The sequence below is a fragment of the Catharus ustulatus genome, chromosome 3 (genome assembly GCF_009819885.2).
Source record: "Catharus ustulatus isolate bCatUst1 chromosome 3, bCatUst1.pri.v2, whole genome shotgun sequence".
Taxonomy (NCBI): Eukaryota; Metazoa; Chordata; class Aves; order Passeriformes; family Turdidae; genus Catharus; species Catharus ustulatus.
This window is the reverse complement of record NC_046223.1, coordinates 119244085-119270089: the sequence shown is the minus strand read 5'-3', so window position 1 is coordinate 119270089 and position 26005 is coordinate 119244085. Positions and strand designations below refer to the sequence as shown.

The window sequence follows — 26005 nt, the reverse complement described above, 5'->3', positions numbered from 1 at the left end:
GCCACGCCGGGTGGGCCGATGCGGCGGCGGCGGCGCCGGGAGCAGCGGGAACGGCCCCGGGAACGGCCCCGGGAACAGCGGGAACAGCGGGAACAGCGGGAATAGCGGCCCCGGGAGCAGCGGGAATAGCGGCACCATGGAGTACGTGAGCCCCGAGCAGCTCGCCGGCTTCAGCAAGTACAAGGTAGCGGCGCTGGTGGGAGCGGGCTCGGGGCCTGGCGCCGTGAGGGCAGCGCTGAGGGGCGGCCGGGCCTGCCGGGGGCGGCCGGGGGAGGTTGGGGTGCGAGGAGAGGGGGAGGCTCCAGCAGGGCCTGGGAGCCGGGGTGGGATCTTCGGAGGGGCTGCAGGGAGACCCAGGGTGTGGGGAGGGGATGTGGAGGGAGTCCCGGGTTTGGGGTGTAGGGAGGGACCGCAGTGAAAGCCGAGATTGGAAGGGAGCGAGGGCGATCTGTAGGGCGGGCCGAGGTCTGGGAGGGTCTGCAGTGAGGTCTGGGGTTTGGGGTTTGCAGCGATGTGCGGGGTTTGGGGGACTGCAGTGAGATTGGGGTGGGAGTTTCAGTGAGCCCCAGGGTTTGGTGGGTTGCAGTGACACACAGAGGGGTTTGGGGGCGGGGGTTGGTGCTGCAGTGAGACCTGGGATGGTGGCAGGGAGCTGCAGGGGAATGTGGAGTGGGGGGACAGGGTGTTGCAGGGAAACCTGGGTTATGGGATGAGGCTCCAGTGAGATATTGGGGTTTCAGGGTAGGGGCAGCTCTGCAGTGAGAGCCCGGTTTGGGAGTGGTTACAGGGAAACACAGGATTTTGGGGCATGGCTGCAGTGAGACCCGAGCTTTGTGGGTTGGGGGGCTGCAGAGAGACCCGGGGTTTTTTGGCAGAGGAATTGCAGTGAGTGAGAGCCGGGATTTGGGGGGCTGTGGTGCATCAAGGACCTGTGTAGTGAAGGTGGGACTGTGTGTGTGACATGGGACCCTCCTTGCTGGGATGATCAGGGTGTGACTGGCAGCTTCCCCTCCAGGGAGGCAGTGGTGACCTGTCCCCACACCCAGCAGCTCTGGGGCTGTCCCCAAAATGAAGGGACTGCAGAGGGGGCTGTGGGTTACCCGGGAGCAGGGCTGGCCCAGGAACTGCCCCCATGGAGCTCAGGGCTGCCGTGCTCCTGCCCCATGGCTGCTCCATGCAGTCACAGCCGTGGAACCCATGTCCTTCCTGTCTCTTCATGCCAAACCTTGTCTTGTCCAAAGCCTTGGGAAGCTTGGAAGGAAGTGCTGGTAGTGCCAAGAGTCTCTGCTGTGGCATTTAAATCCCGGGGACTGATTTTGGGCCAAAGTAGGCAACATCCTTAACACGGGGGAATGCTGGATCCTGTGTTTATGTGGAGAGGAGGGTGTTTTCCATTTTTGCTTCTTCTCCCACACCAGCAGTGAAGTAAAAAGGCTTCACCTCATCTTTGCTTTGCTCTTGTTGTGGGATCCATCATGTGGGCCCACATTCCAGTCGTCCTTCCAGGGTGGCTCGTGGGGTGTCACTTAAGAGTGTGGGACAATCAGGGAGCTGTCTGTGGGGCTTGCTCACACTCCTCTTGCACTCTGGTGAGGTGGAGAGAAATGGACTTGTGAGAATGACTTGGATCTCTGATGTATCAGGGTGCATGAGATTCCCTGTGGAAGGCTGGCTGTGTGGGGATTCATCAGGAAAATTTCCATGTGTTTAGAAAGGAAGTGAACGACCGTGGGTTTGTGTGGGTGCTGGAGAAAGTTAATCCAAACATTCAGCTGTGAGCCAGGCCTCCCAAAGGGACGGGCTTGGCTCCTGCAAAGTCGGTTCTTTTGCTCCAAGAGGGAGACTGTTGGATGTTCAGCCTGTTTCCTGTCGTGCTGGAGGGATTGGTGGGGTTGCTGCCGTCCCTCTCAGCACCTGTGCAGGCACAAGGGGGTCTCCAGCCCTTCTGGATCGTGTGGCAAGGACCAAAGCTGCTCCCAGGTTATTTCCTGAAGACTGCTCTGACAGAAATGCTCCTGCAGTTAAATCTAGGAACAGAACCCTGAAAGGCACTGGAGGTGAGGAGAAGGATCCTATGCAGCATAAAAAATCAGCTGCTCCCTGTCCCATTTGGGCACTGGTGGGATGCTCCTGGCCTTGCTTTGGGGGCACAGGGCTGCAATGTGGGAGCAGGGCTCTGATGGAGCTGTGTCCCTAGGACAGGAGGAGCTTTGCCCCGGAGCCTGTGGTGTCACTGAGTCCGTAGAGACTGTGACAGGAATGGGTGGGTACACTCCAAGATCACCATCTGTGCTCCACTCATGTCTCTGCCCTGCTGCCTTCCTTGCTTCCTCCATGTCGTATTTCCTTGGGGAGCTTTGTTCTTGGCTATTTTAGCCTTGGGAACGTGCTGATCGAGCAAAAATCTCAGTACTGGGTCACATATTCCAGCCTTGAATTAGGCGTTGGGGCTTGGTGTGCTCTGCCCTTTGCAGCTTCCAAAGCTGGGTTACCTTGTCAGAATCACAAATGGGGTTGGAAGGGACTTAAAGCCCATCCAGTGCCACCCCCTGCCGTCGGCAGGGACACCTTCCACTGTCCCAGGGTGCTGTCCAACCTGGTCTGGAACACTTCTAGGGATGCAGCAGCCACAGCTTCTCTGGGCACCCTGTGCCAGGGCCTGGCTGTGCCTCAGCCTTTAAGCTGTGCCTGGCACAATCTCTCCAGCTACACACCATGGATTTGGAGAAGAGCAGGTGGATTTGGGGGCATGTGAAGGAGGCAGCAAGTCCCAGGGAAGGAGACTGTCCCTGGAGAGGAGCTTCATGCAGGATGATCCACAGCCTTCTCCAGGCCTGGCTGGGTCACTCCTGCCATGGAGCCAGGAGTCCAGATGGTTTCAGTTTGCAGTGTGCACGTTCCTGCTGGCTGGGGGCGAGACAGGAGTGTGCTCCTGCTGTCCCAGGCTGGCAGGGACAGAGAGGGATCGGTGCTCTGGCTGTTCTTAAAGGGACACTGAGGAGCTCCTGAGCAACACAAGGTGCAGCACTGGCAGAGAGGGTGTCAAAGTTTAATGGTGCCAGGGAAGATTTCCTTGGGGTGTTGGTGCCAGCAGCTGGACACGAGCCCAGGGGTGCCCAGGTGGGCAAGAGGCCAGTGGCCCCTGGGCTGTGCCAGCTCTGGGGTGGCAGCAGGGCCAGGGCAGGGCCTGTCCCCTGTGCTGGCACTGCTGGGGCACCTCCAGGGCTGGGGGCAGCTCTGGGCCCCTCCTGCCAGGAGAGCCCTGGAGGGACTGGAGCGTGTCCAGGGAAGGGAACGGAGCTGGGCAAGGGGCTGGAGCCCCAGGAGAGGCTGAGGGAGCTGGGAAAGGGGCTCAGCCTGGACAAAAGGAGCCTCAGGGGGGACCTTGTGGCTCTGCACAACTCCCTGCCAGGAGGGGACAGCCAGGGGGGGTCGGGCTCTGCTGCCAGGGAACAGGGACAGGACAAGGGGAAATGGGCTCAGGCTGGGCCAGGGCAGGCTCAGCTTGGACAGCAGCAGGAATTTCTGCATGGAAAGGGTGCTCAGGCCTTGGCAGGGGCTGCCCAGGGAGGTTTGCAGTGCCCATCCCTGCAGGTGTCCAAGGAAGGGCTGGATGTGGCACTCACTGCTCTGGGCTGGGGACAAGGAGGGGATCAGGCACAGCTTGGGCTCCATGGGCTGGGAGGGCTTTTCCAACCTCAGGGATGCTGGGATTCTGTGCCTGTAACACTCCTGCAGCAGGGAATTCTTTGGCTGGAGGAAATATCAATCTGGAGGCAGGCTAAGCTAACCTGGGCAGGGAGGGACCAAATCCCTGCTCTGCAGCTGATGTGTCCCAGCCCTGCCTGGCAGGGGCTGAGGCTTCCCCTGAGGCCGCACAAATGCCAGCTGGGTCTGCTCCAGCCCTTGGCACTTGTCAGCCTGGGCCAGGGGGTGGCTGCTCCTGGCAGGCTGGAGCTCTCCATATCCAAACTGCAGTGCTTCTTTGGAGGCCATGGAGCAGGATTTGTGTATCCCCATCCCAAGGGAAAAGCAATGCAGGCCCCCTGTTCTGGTTGGGTGTTGAATGTCCTCTGCCAAAGCCCAGAGCTCTGTTGCTGTCAGGTGTGGGATGTCCCCTGCCAAGAAAGCTGCAGCCAGGCACTGCTATTCAGGCACTGCTATTTCTGACTGGAAACTTGCAGTTGGATGCCAGAGATCAGACTCTTAACAACTGTCTGCAGATGGCCTTGTGGCCAGCTTCTGGGCAGCCTCCTTCTGTAAATGTATGGATGAGGGAGAAATTGGGCCCTCGGGAATGTTTGCAGAGTTCTGTTCTGCTTTGCTTCCTCTGCTGGAGAGGGATTTGGGACAAGGGATGGAGGGACATCACACAGGGAATGCCTTCCCACTCCCAGAGGGCAGGGCTGGGTGGGATCTGGGGCAGGGTGGGCAGGGCTGGCACAGGGTGCCCAGGGCAGCTGTGACTGCCCCTGGATCCCTGGCAGTGTCCCAGGCCAGGTTGGACACTGGGGCTGGAGCAGCTGGGACAGTGGGAGGTGTCCCTGCCATGGCAGGGGTGGCACTGGATGAGGTTTTAAGGTCCCTTCCCACCCGAATCACTCCGTGATTTGATGATTCTGAGTGAGGACACAGCTCTGCAGCTTCATGTGTCCTTGGCAGTTGCAGCCACCTCTGATGGTTTGTCCCTGTCTTTCCCTATTCCAGTCACATGCCTTGCCTTCTCTGTAGCCTTTTCTCACCCAGCCTTGTCTGAGCTGCTTGTGTTTCCGTGTTGTCCAGCTCTACCCTCAGGGATCCTCTCCTCTACCAGTGCCTTTGGTGTATGGAACCGCTGATGATAATTCCCAGGGCCATGATCCATGTGTGGCTCTTTGATCCAGGTCCCACAGGAGCAGGGAAGGTGTTTGAGTGACAAGTGTTGTGTGGGAAGTTCTGGCTGCACGTCAGTGTCTGTTCCCCTGGTTCTCTCTGCAAGTACAAGGTTTTGTCCTGATGCCACGTGGGCCTCAGGCTTATCCTCAGGGATCTTGGGGCAAATGCCAGCGAAGGAGGAGGTGGGAATGCCACTCCTTACCTGAGGCACACAAGGAATGGAGAGGGAAGGTGGTGACATGTGTCATGTTTGAGTCCAAAGGTGGACCAGGCTGGTGGCTCACCCCAGAAGCTTCTGGAACCAGCGTGAGTTCAGCAAGAAGAAACTCAAGTGAGGCTTGGGAAGGACCTTTTATAGCAAAGCTGCTGCTCCAAAAACCCCCAAACACTTCCATTCAGTATCTGAGCAGGAGCTGGTGGTGGCCTTAAGGGACCTAAAGGTGCTCTTTAAAATGCTGTTTGTTAGAGCTGACACTCTGAGTAGGGAAAAGTAAAATACTGCATCCATTTGGATGGTGGGAGTCCTGGGTGGGAGAGCAGCAAATGGGGCTCTGATCCATGCAATTGGCAGGCCCCATCTGTAGAAAATCCTTCCCACATTTGATTATTCAAGTTCTTTAAGGGTTTTCTCACAGAAAAACAACTGTTCCTCATTTCCAGTGCTAGATGGAAAGGGAGAGCTCGGAGACCTGGGACACTGAATACACCCAAGGATCAAGCTTCAGGGATTTCCATTTAGTGTGGAGAGCATTTTCCATCTGGATGCTCTCTTCCCTTTTCTGCACCTTTCTTCCAACACTCCAGGTGCGAGCCCAGCTGCTGGTGCCATCTGTGCCCTGGAGAAGAGGGTGCTGTGCCCCTCAACCAGAAATCCTATTGCCTCCAGACTGGGAGTGGCACGGGGAGCAGGGCTGCAGATGCTGGGAAGCAGATGGCTGGAAGCTGTTCCTGGCAGGATTCTCTAGGCTGCTCTGGAAACAGGAGCCCTGAAGAGATCTCTGCAGGGTGTTCAGAAACACGGATGGCAGCTCACACTGATGGAACAACAACACTGGGAGCAAGGGAAGCAGCAAGGGAAGCGTTTTGCTGCTGGGCTGTGGCTGTGAGGCTCAAGGCCACAGTGATTCATTAAAGGCCAGTGCCTCCCCCAGCCTGCCAGCTCGGCTTCTCCTTAGCAGGAAGGGTGAGAAGGAGGGGAAGCCTTTGAGCCCAGCTCTGGAATCACTTAACTCCTTCCCCAAGGGCTCTTTTAATTGCTCTGAGACAGCCGGGTGTGTGGCTGCCTTTAAACACACGCAGCTTCCCAAGGCGCTGCCTGGCACTTGCTGAGCACCTCCTAGGCTCTGTGATTTCCAAGTTAGAGGCGCTTTTCTTCCTTCTCCTCCTTTTCTGTGGTTAAATTGAGGGGGTTGAACCACTGCCCAGCTCAGCTTGTCCCTTGCAGCTCTCATGGTCTGAAAAGTGCCGTGGTTGGAGACAGCAGCAGTGCTTATGGATTAACTGGGAGCGACTCAGCTCACGAGCCTTGGCTGAGCTTTTCCCCTGTGCTAAGCGATGAGATGAGGGGAAGGAAGGGATTTATGCAGCTTTCTAGAGACACTTCTGACGTGCTGGAAGGTTTTGATGAGTGATGAACTGGTGCCACTCCCGTGACTTGCTCTGGCTGTGTTTACACTGCCTCATCCAGAGCAATGCTGAAATTGCTGCTAGAGTGCTGCTGGTTTCTGAGCAGTGGCCTTTACTCTACAAGGTGTCAAAGGTATTGAACCATGTTTTGGTAGGGGATTCCCAAACTCGCTTGTTTTTAGCCACACAGTGGTGGTGATGAAGCTCATTGTGGTCAGGACCTACTGCAGCTTCAGTCCCCAGTAGGTCCTGCAAGGTTTCCAGCAGGAGCTTCAGACCTCTGTGGCTTTTTGTATGAGACAGTGACTGGCTCAGGGACAGGCAGCTTGTGGCTGTATTGGCTGCCACACCTCCCCTGGGCACTTCCAGGGATGGAACAGCCACACTGCTCTGGGCACCCTGTGCCAGCCCTGCCCACCCTGCCAGGGAACAAGATCCCAGCCAGCCCTGCCCTGTGGCACTGGGAGCCATTCCCTGCGTCCTGTCCCTCCATCCTTGTCCCCAGTCCCTCTGCAGCTCTCCTGGAGCCCCTTCAGGCCCTGCCAGGGGCTCTGAGCTCTCCCTGGATCCTTCTCCTGTCCAGGTGAGCACCCCCAGCTCTCCCAGCCTGGCTCCAGAGCAGAGGGGCTCGGTGCCTGCAGCAGCTCTGGGACTCCTCTGGGCTCTCTGCAGCAGCTCCAGCTCCTGCTGCTGTTGGAATCCCCAGGGCTGGGGTCTCACCTGGGCACAGGGGCACAAGGACAGAATTCCCCCCCTTTCCTACTGCCCACACTGGGGCATCAGCTCAGGGCTGGGGGATTTCAGGTGTCAGCCAGGTCCTGTCCATTTTCCTGGATTGCTTGTCCTGTCCCACAGCAGGATCCCTCTGGGCTCTTCCCTTGTGGTGCAGGTGAATCACACAACTCCTGCTGTGCCCATCCTGTGCCATCCTGCTGTGCCTGCTGCACCCATCCTACATCCTCAGGCCCACCTGGAGCAGGAGGCTGCTGTTCCCAGCTGGTGGCTGGGGACATCTGCTAACAGAGGTGCTTTTCATGGATGTGAGCACAGTGGAGCAGCAGGAAGCTGCATTCCCAATCCCAGCTGTTCATTTGGGCACAGAGGTGCCATGATGAGCAGCCACAGGAGGGGAAAGAGTGGTTGAAGTGGTGACAGTGCTAAGCCTGCTTTGGCTGTGTGGCTTTTCCATGTGCTGGAAAAGCCTCTGTCCTTGGCTGGGTCCCAGCTCGTGCCTTGAGTGTTGCAAGGTGCGCAGAGCCATCATTTAAACAGAGCGTGGGCTGCTTGTCAGCCCATCTTGGGGCTCTTTAATTGCACTGAAAGTTTGCTGCAATGTTTATTGGTGTCTGCTGAGTCTTGGCTACAGGGAATTCCACCAGAAGAGTTACTCATTGCTAATGAGCAGCAAGTCTTTGGCTGTGCAGAGGGCTTGGAAGAGAACTGGGAGTGCATTGTGGAAATTCAAGGATCACTTCCCGTGGCTGGCTCTGAAAGTGGCTGCATTACAAGGGTTTGTGTCAGTGACCTGACTCGCTCGGCTTCCCATCTTGCACAGAACTGCATGTCAAGTGTGGGGGTTTTCCTGTTAATTGTGAATTTCTTCTTTGTGGAGAGGCAGGAATGTGCTTTGGAAAAAAAGGTTTTATTTGTGCCCTTCACAAAGGCTCAGTTGAAACTTGGGGGTGGCATTACCCCTCCTTCACTGCAGTGCCTTGCTTTACCTGGAATCATCTCCTGATGTGTGTGGGCTTGTGGCTTCCTTGAATGGAAAAGTTCAACTTGATTTCTTTTTCTAGGGATTGTAAGAAATTCTCTTTTCTTCCACTAACGTGGGCATTATCACAGAATGAATCCCAGACTGGTTTGAATGGGAAGTGACTTAAAGATCATTTAATTCCAACCTTCTGCCATGGGCAGGGATACCTTCCCCTGTCCCAGGGTGCTCCAAGCTCCATCCAGCCTGGCCTTGGACACTTGTCAGGGATCCAGGGGCAGCCACAGCTTCTCTGGCCAGCCTGTGCCAGGGCCTGCCCACCCTCAAAGGGAATCATTCCTTCCCGCTATTTTTGAAGCCCAAACCAGCTCTGGCAACACAGCAAATTCTCTTGGCAGTCCCAGTGTTATTGTACCAAGTTTCCTGTTCCTCATTTTTGACTCTGCATTTTCTCCCCCTCCCCACTCCAGTCTTTCTCCCTCAAATCAGTGCTCTCATCCCTCCCTCTGGATTGCCACTCCAGAGGTTCACTCCTGACTGCATTTCTGAAGGTTCATCATTCCCAGCCCTGTGCAGCTGATCACCTCACTCTCATGACCCATATTCATGGATGTTTGATGCTCCCAAACAGAGAGAACTCTTGGATGCAGCTGGAATTGGCAGGCTGCTTCCCAAAGCCTGCCATCAACATCAAGTGTTGCTCCACATGATGTGTCCCTGGGGAAATGACTTCCCCTGCACCAACACAACAGTGAGATGGGGTCAGGACTTGGCACCAGGGTGATGGGGCCAAATCCCAGCTCTGTCCCAGCCTAGGGTGATTCCATGCTGGGATAGAGCCACAGCCTGCTCAGTGTCCCACCTGGAGCTGCTCTGCTGCAGAGAGAGACTGAACTGGATTCTACTCTGGGAGGGTGGGCAGGCCCTGCACAGGGTGCCCAGAGAAGCTGTGGCTGTTCCATCCCTGGAAGTGTTCCAGGCCTGGTTGGACAGGGCTTGGAGTGGCCTGGGACAGTGAGAGGTTTCCCAGCTCATGGCATGGAGTGGCACTGGATGAACTTTGAGGTCCATTCAACCCAAAGCAATCTGGGATTTCGTGAATCTCCCAGCTGGTGTCTGAGAACCAAGGTGTGTTAGCAGGGCAGGAATGTGTTTTTCCCAGTGAATTAGCACGTGCTGTGGGGACTGGGGAGCAGGAGGGGGGCTTCTGCTCAGTGTGGCAGTTCCTTATCGAGGAATGGGGCTCTGGCCTTGCTGGGACCCTGCAAGTGTTCAGTGCTGGGCCCCTCCTGCCAGGAGAGCCCTGGAGGGGCTGGAGCGTGTCCAGGGAAGGGAACGGAGCTGGGCAAGGGGCTGGAGCCCGAGGAGAGGCTGAGGGAGCTGGGAAAGGGGCTCAGCCTGGACAAAAGGAGCCTCAGGGGGGACCTTGTGGCTCTGCACAACTCCCTGCCAGGAGGGGACAGCCAGGGGGGGTCGGGCTCTGCTGCCAGGGAACAGGAACAGGACAAGGGGAAATGGGCTCAGGCTGGAGTCCCCATCCCTGGAGGGATTTAAAAGCCCTGTGGACGTGGCACTTGGGGACATGGGGCAGTGGTGACCATCCCTGGAGGGATTTAAAAGCCCTGTGGACGTGGCACTTGGGGACACGGGGCAGTGGTGGCCTTGGCAGTGCTGGGGATGGTTTGACTCAATGTTTGGAGAGGACTTTTCCATCCTCAGTGGTTCTGGGACTTTTTGCTGTGTTTTGGAGCATCGTTCATTGCTGGATGTCTAAAACCTGCCCTGTGAACCCAAGGTAGGAGGAGGGGACACACTGAAGCTGCAGCTGGGGCACACAGCCAGGACATCCACATCCTTCCTGCAGCTTCCTGGTGGGAACCAAACCCCTGTGCTCATGTGGTGGGTGCAGCTCTCCACTGCCAACATGCTCCCTTCTGGTGCCAGCTGAGAAGTGACCTTGGAAAAGACAAACAGGGCTCGAGTTAATCAGTACCATTGAAGGGTGAGGTGACTCCTCACACGCTGGCCAAGGGTGGGCATAGGGCAAACGTGCCTTGTTTTTCCTGGCACAGCTCTGCTCACTTCCATTCACTGGGATTGGTTGAGTTTTCTGCCTCCTGGCTTATCTTGAGCCTGAGGGGAGAAGGTTCTCAGCCTTGTGCCCTCTGTGTCTTTAAGGAGATTGGTAGGGAACAGCCTCATGGACCTGCTGGAGCTGCTCTGCTGAGTGCCCTGCTCCTCCCTGGAGCACCTGTGAGCATGGTGGGATGTACAAATCCATCTTTGCTGCTCCAGCCCAGCTGGGTGTCACAGCCCAACACCAGACACTGGTGATGGTGTGAATCACACCAGGCACATGGTGGGATTCTTGGCATGTCCTCTGCAGGGCCAGGAGCTGCACTTGATGACCCCTGTGAGTCCCTCCTAACTCAGGATACTCCAGGATCCTCTGGCAGTGCTGCTGGCTCCCAGTAACCAGATTACTTCAAAGCAGAATTGTTTTTTCCGGGGCAGGAAAACCATTAGTAGAATCTGGGCTATAAATCTGTATTTTTTTCCTCTTTGGACACATAATTGGATCTCCCAGAGGCATCCTGGTTGTGTGATTAATGCTGGGTTGAAGCCATACAAGCCATTTGTGTCTGTAAATCCCATAACGACACCAGCCAGCTCGTCTGCGACGGCACCACAGCCACGGGGCCTGTCCCCACCTCTTGGGGTGTCTGTGGTTCCCTGGCACGGCCAGGGGGCTCCTGTGTGGTGCCAGTGGTAAGATTGCTGCTGCTGGTTTTGCTCTTTCCCTAAGGAGTTCTGACCCAAATCCCGAGGAAGCTGTCTGGGCTGCATTGGCTCCTCCCTGCAGCCCTGAGGAGAAGCTGTGTCTGTGAGCATGGAGCTGTTTTAGAGCAGGGCCCTTTACAAATGCCTGCCTGCTTTGGGAAGAAGACTCTGGGGTGTATGAAATTCCTTCTGGGCACTTCTGCTTTTCCTTTACCCTTCTTTCCGTGAAAAAGGGGCAGAAATCCAGAGTCCAGGCTGGTGGGAATCATTGATTGTGATAGAAGAACAATTTAGGGATGTTAGTCACTGGTATGTGGAGATCCAAAATGCAGAAGATGACACTAATTTCCAGTGAGGATGAGGTGAGGGAATGATGAAGCCAGTGCTTCAACACTGTAGAAGTGAAGGGACAACTTTAGTAATGTTTGTAAGGAAGAGCCTGACAAGGAAAAGCAGCTGGAGGAGGCTGGGCATGGCCAGGATACTCTTGGGATCTGTCCCTGAAGATGCCTGGCAGCTCATTGATATTCTGGGAGCAGCTGTCCTGGGCAGGCAGCCGTGTCCTGGCTGTCCAGAGTGCTGTCCCCAAGGGTGGCAGCCAGCCTGTCACCAGAGCCAGCCCTGGTTCTGTCCCTGTGGCCCAGGGTGTCCCCAGAGCGGGCACAGCATTGCTGGCCTTGCTCAGCACACAGAGAATTGTCCTGGCTGGAGCTGGGGGGCATAGGAGGGATCTAAAGCTGTGGGAGAGCAACCAAAGGGCACAGACATTGGGAAGGGTCTGGAGGGGCCACACAAGGCTTGTTCAGCTGGAGAAGAGACTGAGAGGAGGGCTCATGGGTGTCAGCAACTTCCTCCCGAGGGGCAGCTCTGATCTCTGCTCTCTGTGACAGGGACAGCACCCAAGGCAACTGCTGGAGCTGTGTCAGGGAAGGTCAGGCTGGAGATCAGGGAAAGGTTCTTCTCCTTGGCACTGCCCAGGCTCCCCAGGGAATGGGCACAACCCCAGAGCTCCAGGAGAGTTTGGATAATGCTCCCAGGGATGCACAGAGTGAGATTGCTGGGGATCTCTGCAGGTCCAGCAGTTGGACTCCATGATCCCTGTGGGTCCCTTCCAACCCAGGATATTCCATGGTTGTATTAGCAAACCTCTGCAGAGCAGCTGCCCTTTCTCCAAGAAACAGCTCTTCCCAGGTCTTTGAGTTCTGCAAGCAAGGTGGGAACATGTGTGGCCATGGGGAAAGGCTGTTAATTGAATATTGTCCCCAGTCCTTGCAGGGAGAGAGGAAAACTTCCTGAGCCGTGAGCCTGGTGAAACTTCCCTGAGATATCTTCCAAGCACGGGCATGGAGGCTCTGGAGTGTTTCCTTTGCCTCACTCCAACCCTTGCATCTGTTCTCTTGTTCCAGGCTGTTTTGGGGATAATGAGATTAAATCAGTCTCTCCTCCTCCCCTAACTAGTGCTTCAAATCCTATTATCTTGTAAAGCATTTGGAATTCTGCCCCCCAAAATTGCATTAAGCTGAGATGGAAATTCCTTGTGGCTTAGAGTTGCCTCTGTACAGCTTTGGGGTTTGTTGCTTCTTGCTCTGCAGCTCCTGTGGCTTTGCTGGTGTGGGGACACAACCTCTGGGGCTGAATCCCAGGGAGAGGGACTGACCCTGCACAGGGAGGGCAGGGAAGGGCTGGGGGTGCTCACCTGGACAGGAGAAGGAAGGATCCAGGGAGAGCTCAGAGCCCCTGGCAGGGCCTGAAGGGGCTCCAGGAGAGCTGCAGAGGGACTGGGGACAAGGATGGAGGGACAGGACACAGGGAATGGCTTCAAACTGGAAAAGGGGATTTGGATGGGATCTTGGGCAGGAATTGTTCTGTGGGAGGATGGGGAGGGGAGCTGCCCCTTTAGGGAGGCAGTGTCCAAGGCCAGGATTCTGTGGTTGGGGTTGGACTGGGGCAGACACCTGTGCTGGAGCTGGGGGTATTGTCCCGAGCAGGTGGGTGAGCAGCAGGTTCTGCCCAGCCCAGCACTGAGCATGTGAGCCCAGGAGTTTGGTAGCCTGTGGAATTGTTCTTGGGATTCTTATCAAAGTGTTCCTGGGAGAAGAGGACTTTAGCCAGGGTAATCTGTTTGGAAGGGGCTGTGAGAGCAGATAACAGCTCACGCTGCTCTCGAGAGCCAAATGATGTCAAATTTTAACTTTCTCACTGGAAGTTGTTTCATGCCTTTTCTAGATCTTTGATTTTTATTTCTATTTTTGTTTCCCCCACCACAAACATACCCTGAGCACCTCAAATGTTGTAGAAGTGATGGGATGGGGGTAAGAGCTCTCCTTCCCCATTCCCTGAGCTCTCTCTGGTGAAATCTCAGCTCCTCAGTGGAGAGGGGCCTCTGAAACCCATCGTGCTCAATGGGCTGGAAGTGGGGATGGAGACTGGGACCAGCAAGGGAGCAGAGGGGTCACAGCAGAGCAGATAACACTGCTCCTCATCCAGGTGGGGCAGAGCAGTTGGAAGCAGTTGAAAGCATCAGCATCTTAGTCTTTGCCTGTATCCACTCAGAGAGCTGGATTGGCATTTCCAAAGGGTGGAGGATTGCTGGGGGGGTACATCAGGAGTCCCCTGGGGGTTCCACACAGGATGGGGCTCAGAAGCTTCCAGATCTCTGCCTTTTTCTGTGAGTTGCTGGAGCCCTCCCTAACTGTTGGGTTTTGTTTCCCTTTCCCAGTACAGCGCCGTGGACAGCAACCCCCTGTCCCTGTATGTCATGCATCCCTTCTGGAATGCTGTTGTGAAGGTGAGTCCCTGTCCCCCAGCCCAGCCCAGCTCAGCTCTGTAACACCATCAGCTGCTTCATTTGTGGTGCCACTAATGAGTGAGGGCTGCCTGCAGCCTGCCCCAAATCCCTGAATTCCTGCATCCCAGCCCCATGCTTCCTGCTGCACTGGGATGCTCCAGCTGCTCCTGGCAGTGTTGTCTAACACCCAGACTGTGCCTGGAGCAGTGCCTGCTCCTCAGTCCATGTTTTAATGAGTTCATCTGTTCTTTTGCTGCTTTCCCATAGATCTTCCCTACCTGGCTGGCCCCAAATTTGATAACGTTTTCTGGCTTCCTGCTGCTTGTCTTCAACTTCTTCCTCATGGCATACTTCGACCCTGACTTTTATGCTTCTGGTAAGGCTGCATGTTCCTGGTCAGATGGGAAATCTGTCACCTCCTCTGCTGGGAATTCCAGTGCTCCTTGGTGAGGCCTCTGGGTTTGGGCCTTTCCAGAGTGACTGGAACAGAGGAGGGGATTGAACTCGCTGGGTTTTGTGACAAGGACTTGTCTGGGTGTGACAATGTCCCTCTGGCTGCCAGGGGAAGGTGCTCCTGGCTGGCAGTGGGCTGGAGAGGGAGGAGGAAACAGCTGGAATCCTGGGTTGGAGTTGGCTCTGCCTGCAGAGCAAACAACCCAGTGCCCTTGTTTGAAAATCTAACAGGAAAATGTTAGGAAGTGCTGCTTCCCTGAAATCAGCAGGTAGAGCCTTGTTTTTCACATCCCAGCTCATTCCCTTTTTGGCAAAACCACCACCAACCACATCAGACTAACAAGGCCAGATCTGCTTTCTGAGCTTCACTATTCACAGCTTTAAACTTTCTAACAGTCCCCATGTTCATCTGTCTGTGAATCCAATGGTTCTCTTGTGTCCCTTTGCACATGGAGGAGTCCCAGGGAAAGGATTAATGCAGTGTGACAATTCTCAGGAGCTTCTCTGTGTTTTTCTCTCCCTTAGACCCTGCCAGGTCTGGTTTAGGTTGCTCAGGAGAGTTTGTGTAGTTCTTCTAAACTGGAACCCATCATCAAAACACAGTTACATGGCAGAAATCCTGGTTTCTTGGAATTGCCTTTATTGGTAGATAAGTCAAGGCTGCTGAAGGCTCGGGTGGCATCTGTGGGATTGGGGCTGGTGTGGTCCATGAGCCATGAGAAAAGCTGTCAGTAGCTCAAGGTGAAAACCCCCAGGACATCAGACCTCCAGAATCATGGAATCTCAGAATGGTTTGGGTCGAAGGAACCTTAAAGCCCGTCCAGTCCCACCCCCTGCCAGGGGCAGGGACACCTCCCACTGTCCCAGGGTGCTCCCAGCCCCAATGACCCACCCAGCCCCAATGTCCCACCCAGCCCCAATATCCCACCCAGCCCTGCCCTCTGGCAGTGGGAGCCATTCCCTGTGTCCTGTCCCTTCATGCCTTGTCCCCAGTCCCTCTGCAGCTTTCCTGGAGGCCCTTTAGGCCCTGGAAAGGGCTCTAAGAGCTCCCTGGAGCCTTCTCTTCTCCAGACTGGACGTCCCCAACTCTCCCAGCCTCTCAAAAATTGGCTTTGGAAGGATGGAGAAGCTCATAACCCTTTCACATACACGTTTTGCATGTCCTGCTTGGAGAGAGAGAGCTTTTCCCAGTGCTGGTGAATTTTGTGCCTTCCCTCCTCCTTGGATGGCTTTGCAGTGATGCCCTCCCTCCCCTTGCTGCTGGAAAGGCACCATCCTGATGCCCTGAGGAAACAGGAGGTGGCATTTCACAGGATCGTTGTTCCCCCAGGAGATCCTGCTGCACAAGGATGATCCCTGCCTCTCCCTGCCCTTCTCAGTGCCCCTTTGGGCTCCCTGATTGCAGCCAGCCCTGCTGGCTCGCTGCCTGAGCCGTGCTGGAGGAGGTGGAGGTGCTATTAGGGAAGAGCTCGGTTTCCATTGGCAGGATGGGACTGGAGACTGGGCGGGGAATCCTGGCATGTTCCTGCGGGGGCAGGGAGTTGCCACATCAAAGAGGCTCCACTTGATGCTCTGTGAGCAAGTGGCTGAGGAGTGTCCTCTGCACACACTTCCATGGCCTGGAATGGCATTACAGAGCTGGCCCCAGTTCTCAGATCCCATGATTTTGGAGAGCTGGAACAAAGGACAAATATGGAAGGCAAAGTCCTCACTGACATGGCTGTTGTGGGGCAGCTCTGCCATCAAGTCCTGCAAAGCTCACATCCCAGATTCACTGTTTGTGTGAATAAAATAAAAACAAAATAATCCCTCTGCAAGCACGTGCTGAGCTGTCCTGACTCGGGTCTGTCTGATCCCTGCAGCTCCTGATCACCAGCACGTTCCAAACGGCGTGTGGATTGTGGTGGGGCTCCTCAACTTCATGGCCTACACGTTAGGTAAGAGTTTCCAGGGTCACCTCCTCATGCTGTGGTTGTGTTGTCCCCTCTCTGAGCCCATGGAGAGTGTTGGATTCTGTGCTCTTGCCAGGAGCAGTTCCTGGGAGCTTTACAATCCACATGCATATCCTATCTCCACATCTGCTTTGCAATGTGGAGACAAGGAAGTTGTCCCAGAGCATCTGATGGGAGAGGAGGATACTGGAACTGACTTTGAGATGAACTGTGAAACTGCCTTGGGTCTGCTTTAAATAACCAAAGAATGCCAGAATGGTTTGGGGTGGAAAGGACCTGCAAAATCCTCTGGTTCTACCCCCTGCTATGGGCAAGGACTTCTCCCACTGTCCCAGGCTGCTCCAACCTCCATCCAGCCTGGCCTTGGGCACTGCCAGGGATCCATGGGCAGCCACAGCTGCTCTGGGCACCCTGTGTCAGGACCTCCCCACTCTCACAGCCAAGAATTCCTTCCCAATATCCCACCCAAATTTCCCCTTTCCCAGTGGGGAGCCATTCCCTGTGTCCTGCCCCTCCAGGCCCTTGTCCCAAGTCCCTCTCCATCTCTCTTAGACCTTCTTTAGGCACAGGAAGAGGCTGCTTTAAGGAATATAGAGGAAGTACAAAGAAATAAATACAATCTCATCAGACTGTTGCATTTTTCAGCCTCCCATGGAGCAGGGGGTAGGAAGCCCACTCCTTGGTCGAGGATGGAGGTGGGGAAATCTGCCATTCCCTGGCCCGTTCCTTTGTGTGGAATGTCCAGGAAAGCTCCCATGTCTCTCCCCCTTTTCCCAGACGGCGTTGATGGGAAGCAGGCACGCAGGACCAACTCCAGCACCCCCCTGGGAGAGCTCTTTGACCACGGCCTGGACAGCTGGGCCTGCGTGTACTTTGTGGTCACCGTGTACTCCACCTTCGGCCGGGGTTCCACCGGCGTCAGCGTCTTCGTCCTCTACCTCCTGCTCTGGGTGGTCTTGTTTTCCTTCATCCTCTCCCACTGGGAGAAGTATAACACAGGGATTCTCTTCCTGCCCTGGGGATATGACGTCAGCCAGGTGGTGAGTACACGCCCTGAGAAGCTGCTGAGGGGTGCAGTGCTGCCCACTGAGGGGTGTTGTGTGGATCCAGAGCCCTGTAAAGTATATAATCAATCCATGGAGATGGACTCTCCATGACAAACAAGGTTTGAAAGATGGGCATTGCCTTGGCTCTCCTCTCCCTGGTTCCTACCCACCAGAATTGTTGCTTTACTTAGTTCCCTTCATGGTGCCAGTGTGGGGAAATTGTAGCCTGGAAGTTGGGGATGCCTTTTGGCACTACCAGGATCTGGGTCAAAAATTCAGCAGAGATAATTGGCTTTTTAATTGCTGTTCCTGCAGCAAAGATTTCTCCTGGGGAGGTGCCCCTCCAGACCATGGTCCCTGGGCAGTGGGTCTTGAGACTGATGGTGATGGATCCCTTGGGGTGTTCATTCTTGGTGTATCCATCCCTCCTTAGGGAATTCTCTGCAGGAAGCTCTTCCTGAAGAGAACTGGGACCCAGGGATGAGGCAGTTCACCTGGATTTGCTGGCAGTGCCTTCCCCCTAGCCCAGGTTGCTCCAAGCCTGGCCTCAGACACTTCCAGAGATGAGGGAGCCACAGCTTCTCTGGGCAACCACCCTTATTGTAAAAAAGCTTCTTCCTTATAACTTGTTATTTTATATCCATTTATTTATCTTCTGGCTTGTCAGGGTGGGAAATGCAACGAGTTGGAAGGAGAGTTCAATTAATGCAGCTGCATTAATTGGAATAATCATCTCTCCTACTAAAAGGAGGCCAGAGCTGGTCCCTGACTGTACTCTGATCCTTTCTCCCAAAATGTTGCTTAACCCAGGTCTTTGAGCTGCCTGCTGGAGAAAGGCAGGGGTGGAGGGCAGAGCAGCGTGTTCTACCCAGCTTCAGGGGACTATTAAAGCTGAAATAGCCCTGGTGAGCTTCTCCCTGTAATCCAGCAGCAGATGGATAAGGAAGAGTCCCTGAGTGACCCCTCCAGGGTCACTACAGCTTGTGTAAAACCTGGGCTTTGGTCACCTCGAGAGTTCAAGGCATCTCTCCTGCAGCTCCTGGTCATATTTCATGGAATTTCATGGATTCTCATGGGATCAGTGAGGTTGGAAAAACCCTCTGAGACCATTGAGTCCAGCCATGGCCTCAGCCCTGCCAAGGCCACCACTGGCCCATGTCCCCAAGTGCCACTTCCACGTAGTTTTTATATTCCTCCAAGGATGTGACTTTACCACCTCCTTGGGCAGCCCCTGCCAAGGCCTGAGCACCCTTTCCATGCAGAAATTCCTGCTGCTGTCCAAGCTGAGCCTGCCCTGGCCCAGCCTGAGCCCATTTCCCCTTGTCCTGTCCCTGTTCCCTGGCAGCAGAGCCCGACCCCCCCTGGCTGTCCCCTCCTGGCAGGGAGTTGTGCAGAGCCACAAGGTCCCCCCTGAGGCTCCTTTTGTCCAGGCTGAGCCCCTTTCCCAGCTCCCTCAGCCTCTCCTGGGGCTCCACTCACACTTCCTCTACACCTGGTAACGTGGGATATTTGTGGATTTGTTTTATTTTTCTCCTGCTGGTGGGTAGGACTGAACATGTCATAGCTTAGAGCTGCATTTCCCTGGAACTGCCTGGCACACACCATGCTGCCAACCAGGTGCTGCCAGCCCAGGTGCTGCCAGCCTTGCCCATCACATTTCTCACCCTTGCTTGTCCTGTGCTTTCTTTCAGACCATTTCAATTGTCTACATAGTGACAGCCTTTGTGGGAGTTGAGGCCTGGTATGCACCTTTCCTGTTTAATTTCTTATATAGAGACCTATTCACTGCAATGATTATTGGTAAGAAACTCCATGTTGAAGCCTGTCTTTTAAACTGCACCTTTTTCCCAAACCCCCTGCTAATGACCTGCTAACACTGCTCTGTTTGCTGCCCCGGGCTGTTGTTGAAGTGACTAATTGAGGGTGTTCTCACAGCCTGCCCTTTCCCAGCATTTCAAAACAGGGTTGTCTCCTGCAGAGTTATTTTGGAGAACTGCACTGACTTCACTCCAGAGAAGCTTAGTTTGTCTTCAGTGAAGCCTGGGGATAAATCCAGTGTGATAAACACAGAATTTCCAGGGGATAAAGCCCAAAGGGTGCAGGGGGTGGTGGGACCTGGCTCTCAGTGGAGCCTCCCCAGCCTTGGGCTGGTTTTGGGGGGTCAGGACACTTTTGTTTTGATGCTCTGGGGCTCCCTCTCACCCCAGAGCCCAAACACTGTGTGGGAGGGAGGTTGCAGACATGGAGGTGGGTGGGAGCTCTGCTGTTTGGGGATCCTGCCCTCCATCTACCCACCTGAACATTACATCATCATCATCATCATTAAACTGAAATAAAAGCCCAGCCTTGCTCTCCTGTGGTCAGGCAAAATAACTGCAAAGGCTAGAGCTGAGCTGGTGTTGTTCAATTCCATTAACTCACAAGTTCTGCTCAGTTTATTTTCTGTGTCCCTTCAGGTGTTCTTTGTAATTGCTTAATTTTGAGTTAATTGGTGTGTTAAATGTACTTCTTGCACTTGTATCTGGTGGATGTTGCCAGCTTTCCTTTGACAGCTGTGTGACTTCACATGAATAATGGATGTGCTTTTCCTATATGAGAAACTGAGCCCAATTCCCACACGGGGGAGAGGAGCTGGGTTATTAAAGCAGGAATATTTCCAGCTCTGCTCACACACCTTCTGCTGGGTAAACAGGGAAGGAGTTGTGCTGGAACATCATGGGTGGTGTTGATGGTTCTGATTGAGGTCAGGATTTTTCAGTTATTTGGGTGCTTTGTATCATTTATCCAGTTAAATGTCAACTTTTTGGCAGTGTGGCCACTGGAAATGTTTGCACACAACCAGAGAAACAGCAAATTGCCTTTGTTGTGAAAATTCTTGTGCCCAGCCATGTCATTTGAGGAGTGTGGACTCATGTCTCATTAGAGTTGTGTTATAATTAAGCTTTGTCACTGTTCAAAGCACAAAACCGAGCTCCTTAATGCAGCCCTTTCAAATGGAAATGTCTTCAACTTACAGCAGACTTTAACTTTTAATTACAGCTCTTGGGCCAGACTTGGGAGCAGCTACTTCCAAAAGTGCTGAGCTATTCCTGGAGCACCCTCAGAGCTATTTTTGGTGCAGGGAACTTAAATTAGAGCCCAGCCTGAGGCCCCTGACTGGGGGTGCATGGGGTGTCCCCTCTGCCCTGGGGCACTAATGTGGCACTTTTCTCTTCCAGTCTGTGCCCTCACTGTGACCCTGCCCATGAGCCTGTACAACTTCTACAAGTGAGTTTGTAGAATCCCAGGAGGGTTTGGGTGGGAAGGGACCTGAAAGTTCATCCAGTGCCACCCCTGCCATGGCAGGGACACCTCCCACTGTCCCAATTCCCAGTGTCCAGCCTGGCCTTGGGCACTGCCAGGGATCCAGGGGCAGCCCCAGCTGCTCTGGGCACCCTGTGCCAGCCCTGCCCACCCTGCCAGGGAACAATTCCTGCCCAAGATCCCAGCCAGCCCTGCCCTGTGGCACTGGGAGCCATTCCCTGTGTCCTGTCCCTCCATCCCTTGTCCCCAGTCCCTCTGCAGCAATCCTGGAGCCCCTTCAGGTTCTTACTGCAGGCAGCACCAGGGATTTCTCACTAATTCCATGTATTTTCATTTCTTTGCTTGTTTTTCAGGGCCTATAAAAATAACACCCTGAAGCACCACTCTGTCTATGAAATCCTGCTGCCCCTCGTGTCCCCAGTGCTGCTGTTCCTGCTCTGCACCACCTGGATCTTCCTGTCCCCCACTGACATCCTGGAGGTCCAGCCCAGGCTCTTCTATTTCATGGTTGGAACAGCCTTCGCCAACATTTCTGTAAGAGCTTTTGCTTTATGCTTGAGAAACTGAGGAATTGGTTAAATTGGGTTTTCACATGTGTTGTGAGCAGTAAAGCACTAATGGGAAAGGAGTTCCTGCTCCTTTTGGGGATAAATTTAAAATGGGAGGACTAAATTTTTAATCAAAATTTAATGTAGCTGCATAGTGGTCGAATCATGGGATTGTTAAAGTTGGAAAAGCCCTCTGAGACCTTAGAGTCCAACTGGCCCCCAGCATTGCCAAGGTCACCCTGGGTTCCACATCCAGAGGGTTTTAAAATCTATCTAGGGATGGGACTCCACCACTGCCCTGGGCCTTTTCCAATGTTTACCACCACTTCCATGGAGAAATTCCTACTGCTGTCCAAGCTGAGCCTGCCCTGGCCCCTTTTCCTGTCCTTGTTCCTGTGAGCAGAGCCCAACTTCCCCTGGCTGTCCCCTCCTGGCAGGGAGTTGTGCAGAGCCACAAGGTCCCCCCTGAGGCTCCTTTTGTCCAGGCTGAGCCCCTTTCCCAGCTCCCTCAGCCTCTCCTGGGGCTCCAGCCCCTTGCCCAGCTCCGTTCCCTTCCCTGGACACGCTCCAGCCCCTCCAGGGCTCTCCTGGCAGGAGGGGCCCAGAGCTGCCCCCAGCCCTGGAGGTGCCCCAGCAGTGCCAGCACAGGGGACAGTGTGACAGATCACACCCGTGACCATCCCCTCTGCTCTGGGGACAATCACCTGTGGCTCCCAGCAGGCTCAGGCTGTGTCTCTGTCCCCTCAGTGCCAGCTGATCGTGTGCCAGATGAGCAGCACACGGTGCCAGCCCCTCAACTGGATGCTGCTCCCCATCGCGGCCGTGCTGCTGCTGGTGGTGTCCGGGCTGGCTCCAGGCAGTGAAACGCTCCTGCTGTACCTGCTGACCGCCTTCCTCACCCTGGCACACATCCACTACGGAGTGGTCGTGGTAGGTGGCAGCTCCTGGGCTGGGCTGTGGTTGGGAGTGCTGCTGGTTGGGGTAGGCAATGGTTCTGGAGTGGAGTTTGGGCTGGATTCCTTGTGAGAGGATTGGGAAGGTAGCACGGGGTTGAAAGGGACTGCACAGGATTTGACAGGGGCTGTTCTTATCCTGGGGTGTGTCAGAGGTGGAGATCAAGCACAAAATCCTGGAATAGTTTGGGATGGGAGGGACTTGAAAGCTCATCCAGTGCCACCCCTGCCATGGCAGGGGCACATCCCACTGTCCCAGGTGCTCCCAGCCCCAATGTCCAGCCTGGCCTTGGGCACTGCCAGCAATCCAGGGGCAGCCCCAGCTGCTCTGGGCACCCTGTGCCAGCCCTGCCCACCCTGCCAGGGAACAATTCCTGCCCAGGATCCCCCCCCAGCCATGCCCTGTGGCACTGGGAGCCATTCCCTGTGTGCTGTCCCTCCATCCTTGTCCCCAGTCCCTCTGCAGCTCTCCTGGAGCCCCTTCAGGCCCTGCAAGGGGCCCTGAATCTCCCACTGAGGGCTCCAAGATGCTGGGAGAGCCAGGCTGCAGTGGGGAACATTTTCCTGCTGGGGAAAGTGGGAGCACAGCAGCTCCAGGGCCTGCCCTGCTGCAAGAGCTGTGCACAGACCCAGGGATTGGTTTCCTCCTCATGCTCTGCCTGGCTCCCTGAGTTTTGGTTAACAGAGAGAACAAACCTGGAGCAGCCCATGGTCCTGCTGGGAATGCCCTGGGAGCTGCTGAGGAAGGGGGACAAGGGACCACATGTCCCAGCTGTAGTGGGAACACCCTCCTTGGTTAGCCCCTTCCCCTGGGAGTCCCAGTTCTGCCCCAGAGCCTGTGGAGTCGAGTCCCAGCTGTAATTACAGCCAAGGAGTAATAGCCAGGTTGCCTTGTCTTTCCAATTAGCGTAATGAGGCTTCTGTGCAAGACGGATTTGAATTACTAAGAAGCTTAAATAAATTTGGTCTTGGAATCACAGCTGGAGATGGGGCTGAGCGGGTGGTGTAATCCTCCCAGGAGATTCCCAGTGCTCTGCTCCTCTCTGCTCCCTCTTTCCCTCCCTCTGGCTCTCCAAGGGCCCATCTGTGCCAGCTCCTCTTCCAGGAGGAAAGTCACTTTGAGCTGAAGAGCCTTTAAAGGCTTTGGGATTGGGCCATAATCCCAAACTGCTCTGAATTTGGGAGGAATGATTAGGAATAAAGCCTCTGCCCTGACTGTGTCCAGATCAGCCTCCTTTTGCAGGCAGTAAATATCCAGCTCCCACTTTGAATGGATTCAGGAATATTTTATACAGATCTCTGAGATGATCAAATTAATTTAAATAAAGGAGGAGGGTAAAATCCTGCAGGCCTGGGCTCTGCATTGCCAACTCCTGCCCCTGCAGAGGGCAAGAATGGAGGGTGAGCCTGCTCCCAGAGAGACCTGGCTGTTGTTTGGGAAGGTTGGGAAGGCAGCAGGGCTGCTCCCTGTGAAGCCATTGCCTGGGAACAGGGACAGGGACACAGGCTGGGGTGGTGTGGAGAGATTGGGTGGCAGGGGCTTGGTGAGAACAGGGAGCAGGTCTGGGGCTCTGCCTGCTCTGCTGCTCATGTCTAGGGGCTGGGATAACCCCCTGGTATGTGGGATAACTTTTTGGGATCCAGGATAACCCCTCAGGATCCGGGATAACCCACTCCCATGTCTGCCTCGTCCCCAGGTGAGCCAGCTGAGCAGGCACTTCAACATCCGGCCCTTCTCCCTACGGAAACCCACTCCGGACTGACTGGGAGCAGAGGAGGAGAAAATCGGCCTGCGGGCTGCAGAAGGACTGTAAATACCTGCTGCAAATACCTGTAAATACTTCAGCCATCACCACAGATCAAACTATCCTCTGGACAGGGCCAAGGACACGCGGGATCCGCTGCAGCCGGGGCGGGGCTGGGCCGGGGCGGCTCCTGCTGCTCTTCCATCCCTGCAAGCTTCGGGTTTTGGGTGGAGCTGGAGGAGGAGGAGCCTTTCAGGTCGCTGTTACTGTACCTTAGACCAGCTGAATGTTCCCAGAGAAGCCTCTGACTCCGGCCCTTGCTCAGGGAAAGCTGCTTGGGGATGCAATTGCTTTACCTGAGCAAAGCACCTTGACCTGACACCAAAACCAACACAGCTGATTGCTCCAAGGGCAGGGGGACATCCTGGGGTGGTTCCTGGCTGTCCCCAGTCCTGCTGTCTGGACAGCCCCTGAGCTGGGCTGGTACTCTGGGAGCAGATGGTGCCAGTTCTCCCACATTCTGTCCTGCCTTCCTGCTTTTGGGCAAGTACTCACTAGCACCTTTGCTGTCTTCTTTTTTTTTTTTTTTTTTTTTTCCCTAAAGGCTGGGGGGAAAAAAGATAAGACACTCAAAACTTGTAGTTCAATCCTAATTGGGAGGCTTGGAAAATCAGGGCTCAATTTCCCAAAGGAATGGGAATGTGGCTTCTATGTGTTGTGTGGTACCTGGGGCCATATCTGAACATGTTGCTGTGTGTCCATGTGTGTTCCCAGTCTGGGAATGGGGTCTGGGCTATGGAAGGTTGCTGAGACTACAGAACCAAGCTCTCCCCATTCCTACCAGCATGGATTTGCTGTTGTGGCTCCATGGGTCCCTTCCTGCTGCCTGATCCCCTTTTCCACAGCCAGGAACAACCTGGCCCTTCCCAACTGCAATTGCACCACTGGGAGAAGGACCTGAAGCCCTGTGTTGGTCCTGTGTGCACCTTCAGGATGCTCCCAGGGGTGGGAACCTTTCCAGATCTCCCTCTCTTTGTCCCCAGCACCCGCGTGTCTCATCTCTTTGTTTACTGTCCACTTGTCAGAGATGTGTTTCCGTTGATTTGGTTTTTTAATTTGTTTTTATAATTGAGTTCGAGTGGGGTGGTGAAGACTGAATGCTGATTTTCTTTCCTGTTGGCTTGATTCAATGAAGACCTGTGCTTGAATGAAGAGTGTAGCTTAAACCCAGGCTCTGGAAAGGCTGCATCCGGAAGCGAACAAGCACAGCTGATTGTGCAGGTGGAACTACCATGGGAACAAAGTCCTCTAGACACTGATTTTGTTGTGCAACGTGGGGCTTCACAGCCTGGTCAGAGCAGTCTCCTTCTGCTCTGGGAAACCTTCAACCTGTAACTGCTATTTAATGCTTTTTCTTTTGGAAATCGGAATCACTGTCACGCCGACGAGGAGACTGGAAACCCCTGAGGTTGAGCTCCTGAGTTCAGGAATTGCTTGGTCAGCCCCTGGGCAGCTCATGGGCAGCCCTTGGTCAGCCCCTGGTCACGGTACAGCCTGTGAGGAGCAAACTGGGCCCTTCCCAGGGCTGCCATCCGTCGTGGGAGGCTCCACTTCTCCGTGTGCTCACGTGTCCCTGGGGCTGGGAGAGGGGGCGGATGGTTTTCAGAGTTTATTTAATAAAGTAGCTTCCTCCAATCCATTTTACTGATATTGTACAGAAAAAAAAAAAAAACAAGCCTCCATGGACAAATGACTTGGGCTGCACCTGAGGTTTTGACTCCTGCTATTTTGTGAAATAGAATTATGGAGATAAATTTAATTTCTGCTCGCACAGGAATCAGAGGGAATCTTCATCGGGGACACAGCTCCCTGTGGGACTTGTTCAGATAGCAGAGCTGGGCTGGTAACACTGAAAAATGTGGATGTTGAATGATTTTCTGTCTAGTTTTGTGTTTGCCCAAGCAGGGAAGAACTGAGCTGTTCCCTCAGGTTTCCAGCTGAACTCTAGGCTCCCAAACTTGGCACTTCCCATGGGCATCACTGACTTCAGAGGATTGGGATGTTGCTGAGGCTGGGAGGAATTTCTTGACTTGGTGTGTAGGAAAAACATCCCTCTCCAAAACTGGAACTGCTTCCTCTGCACAGGTTTATCTTGGGGGAGTTCTGGCTCTTTGGTGCCTTAAATTTATTGCACCTTGAAAGTAGAAAAATTCTCCTTAAA

General features: G+C 54.6%; 1 protein-coding gene across 2 annotated transcripts; it reads left to right on the top strand.

Annotated features, from left to right (window-relative positions):
- On the top strand, positions 1-25483 carry SELENOI (selenoprotein I). Of its 2 annotated transcripts, none has more exons than XM_033055814.1 (10): positions 1-184; positions 13716-13784; positions 14052-14160; positions 16100-16174; positions 16967-17229; positions 18927-19035; positions 20454-20502; positions 20892-21072; positions 21834-22016; positions 23737-23802. In XM_033055814.1, the coding sequence occupies exons 1-10, from the start codon at positions 137-139 to the stop codon at positions 23800-23802; spliced, it is 1152 nt and encodes a 383-aa protein (XP_032911705.1). In that variant the 5' UTR covers positions 1-136. The 2 variants fall into 2 exon arrangements, with proteins under 2 accessions (XP_032911705.1, XP_032911704.1); XM_033055813.2 differs by having other exon boundaries at positions 43-184; positions 23737-25483.
- The last annotated feature ends 522 nt before the right edge of the window (positions 25484-26005 follow it).

Excerpts from the sequence above, each read along its gene's own strand:
- SELENOI (XM_033055814.1), top strand. The coding sequence starts at position 137 with ATGGAGTACGTGAGCCCCGAGCAGCTCGCCGGCTTCAGCAAGTACAAG. Across the intron at positions 19,036-20,453 it reads ATTCACTGCAATGATTATTG|TCTGTGCCCTCACTGTGACC; the intron begins GTAAGAAACTCC and ends TTTCTCTTCCAG. Across the intron at positions 20,503-20,891 it reads AGCCTGTACAACTTCTACAA|GGCCTATAAAAATAACACCC; the intron begins GTGAGTTTGTAG and ends CTTGTTTTTCAG.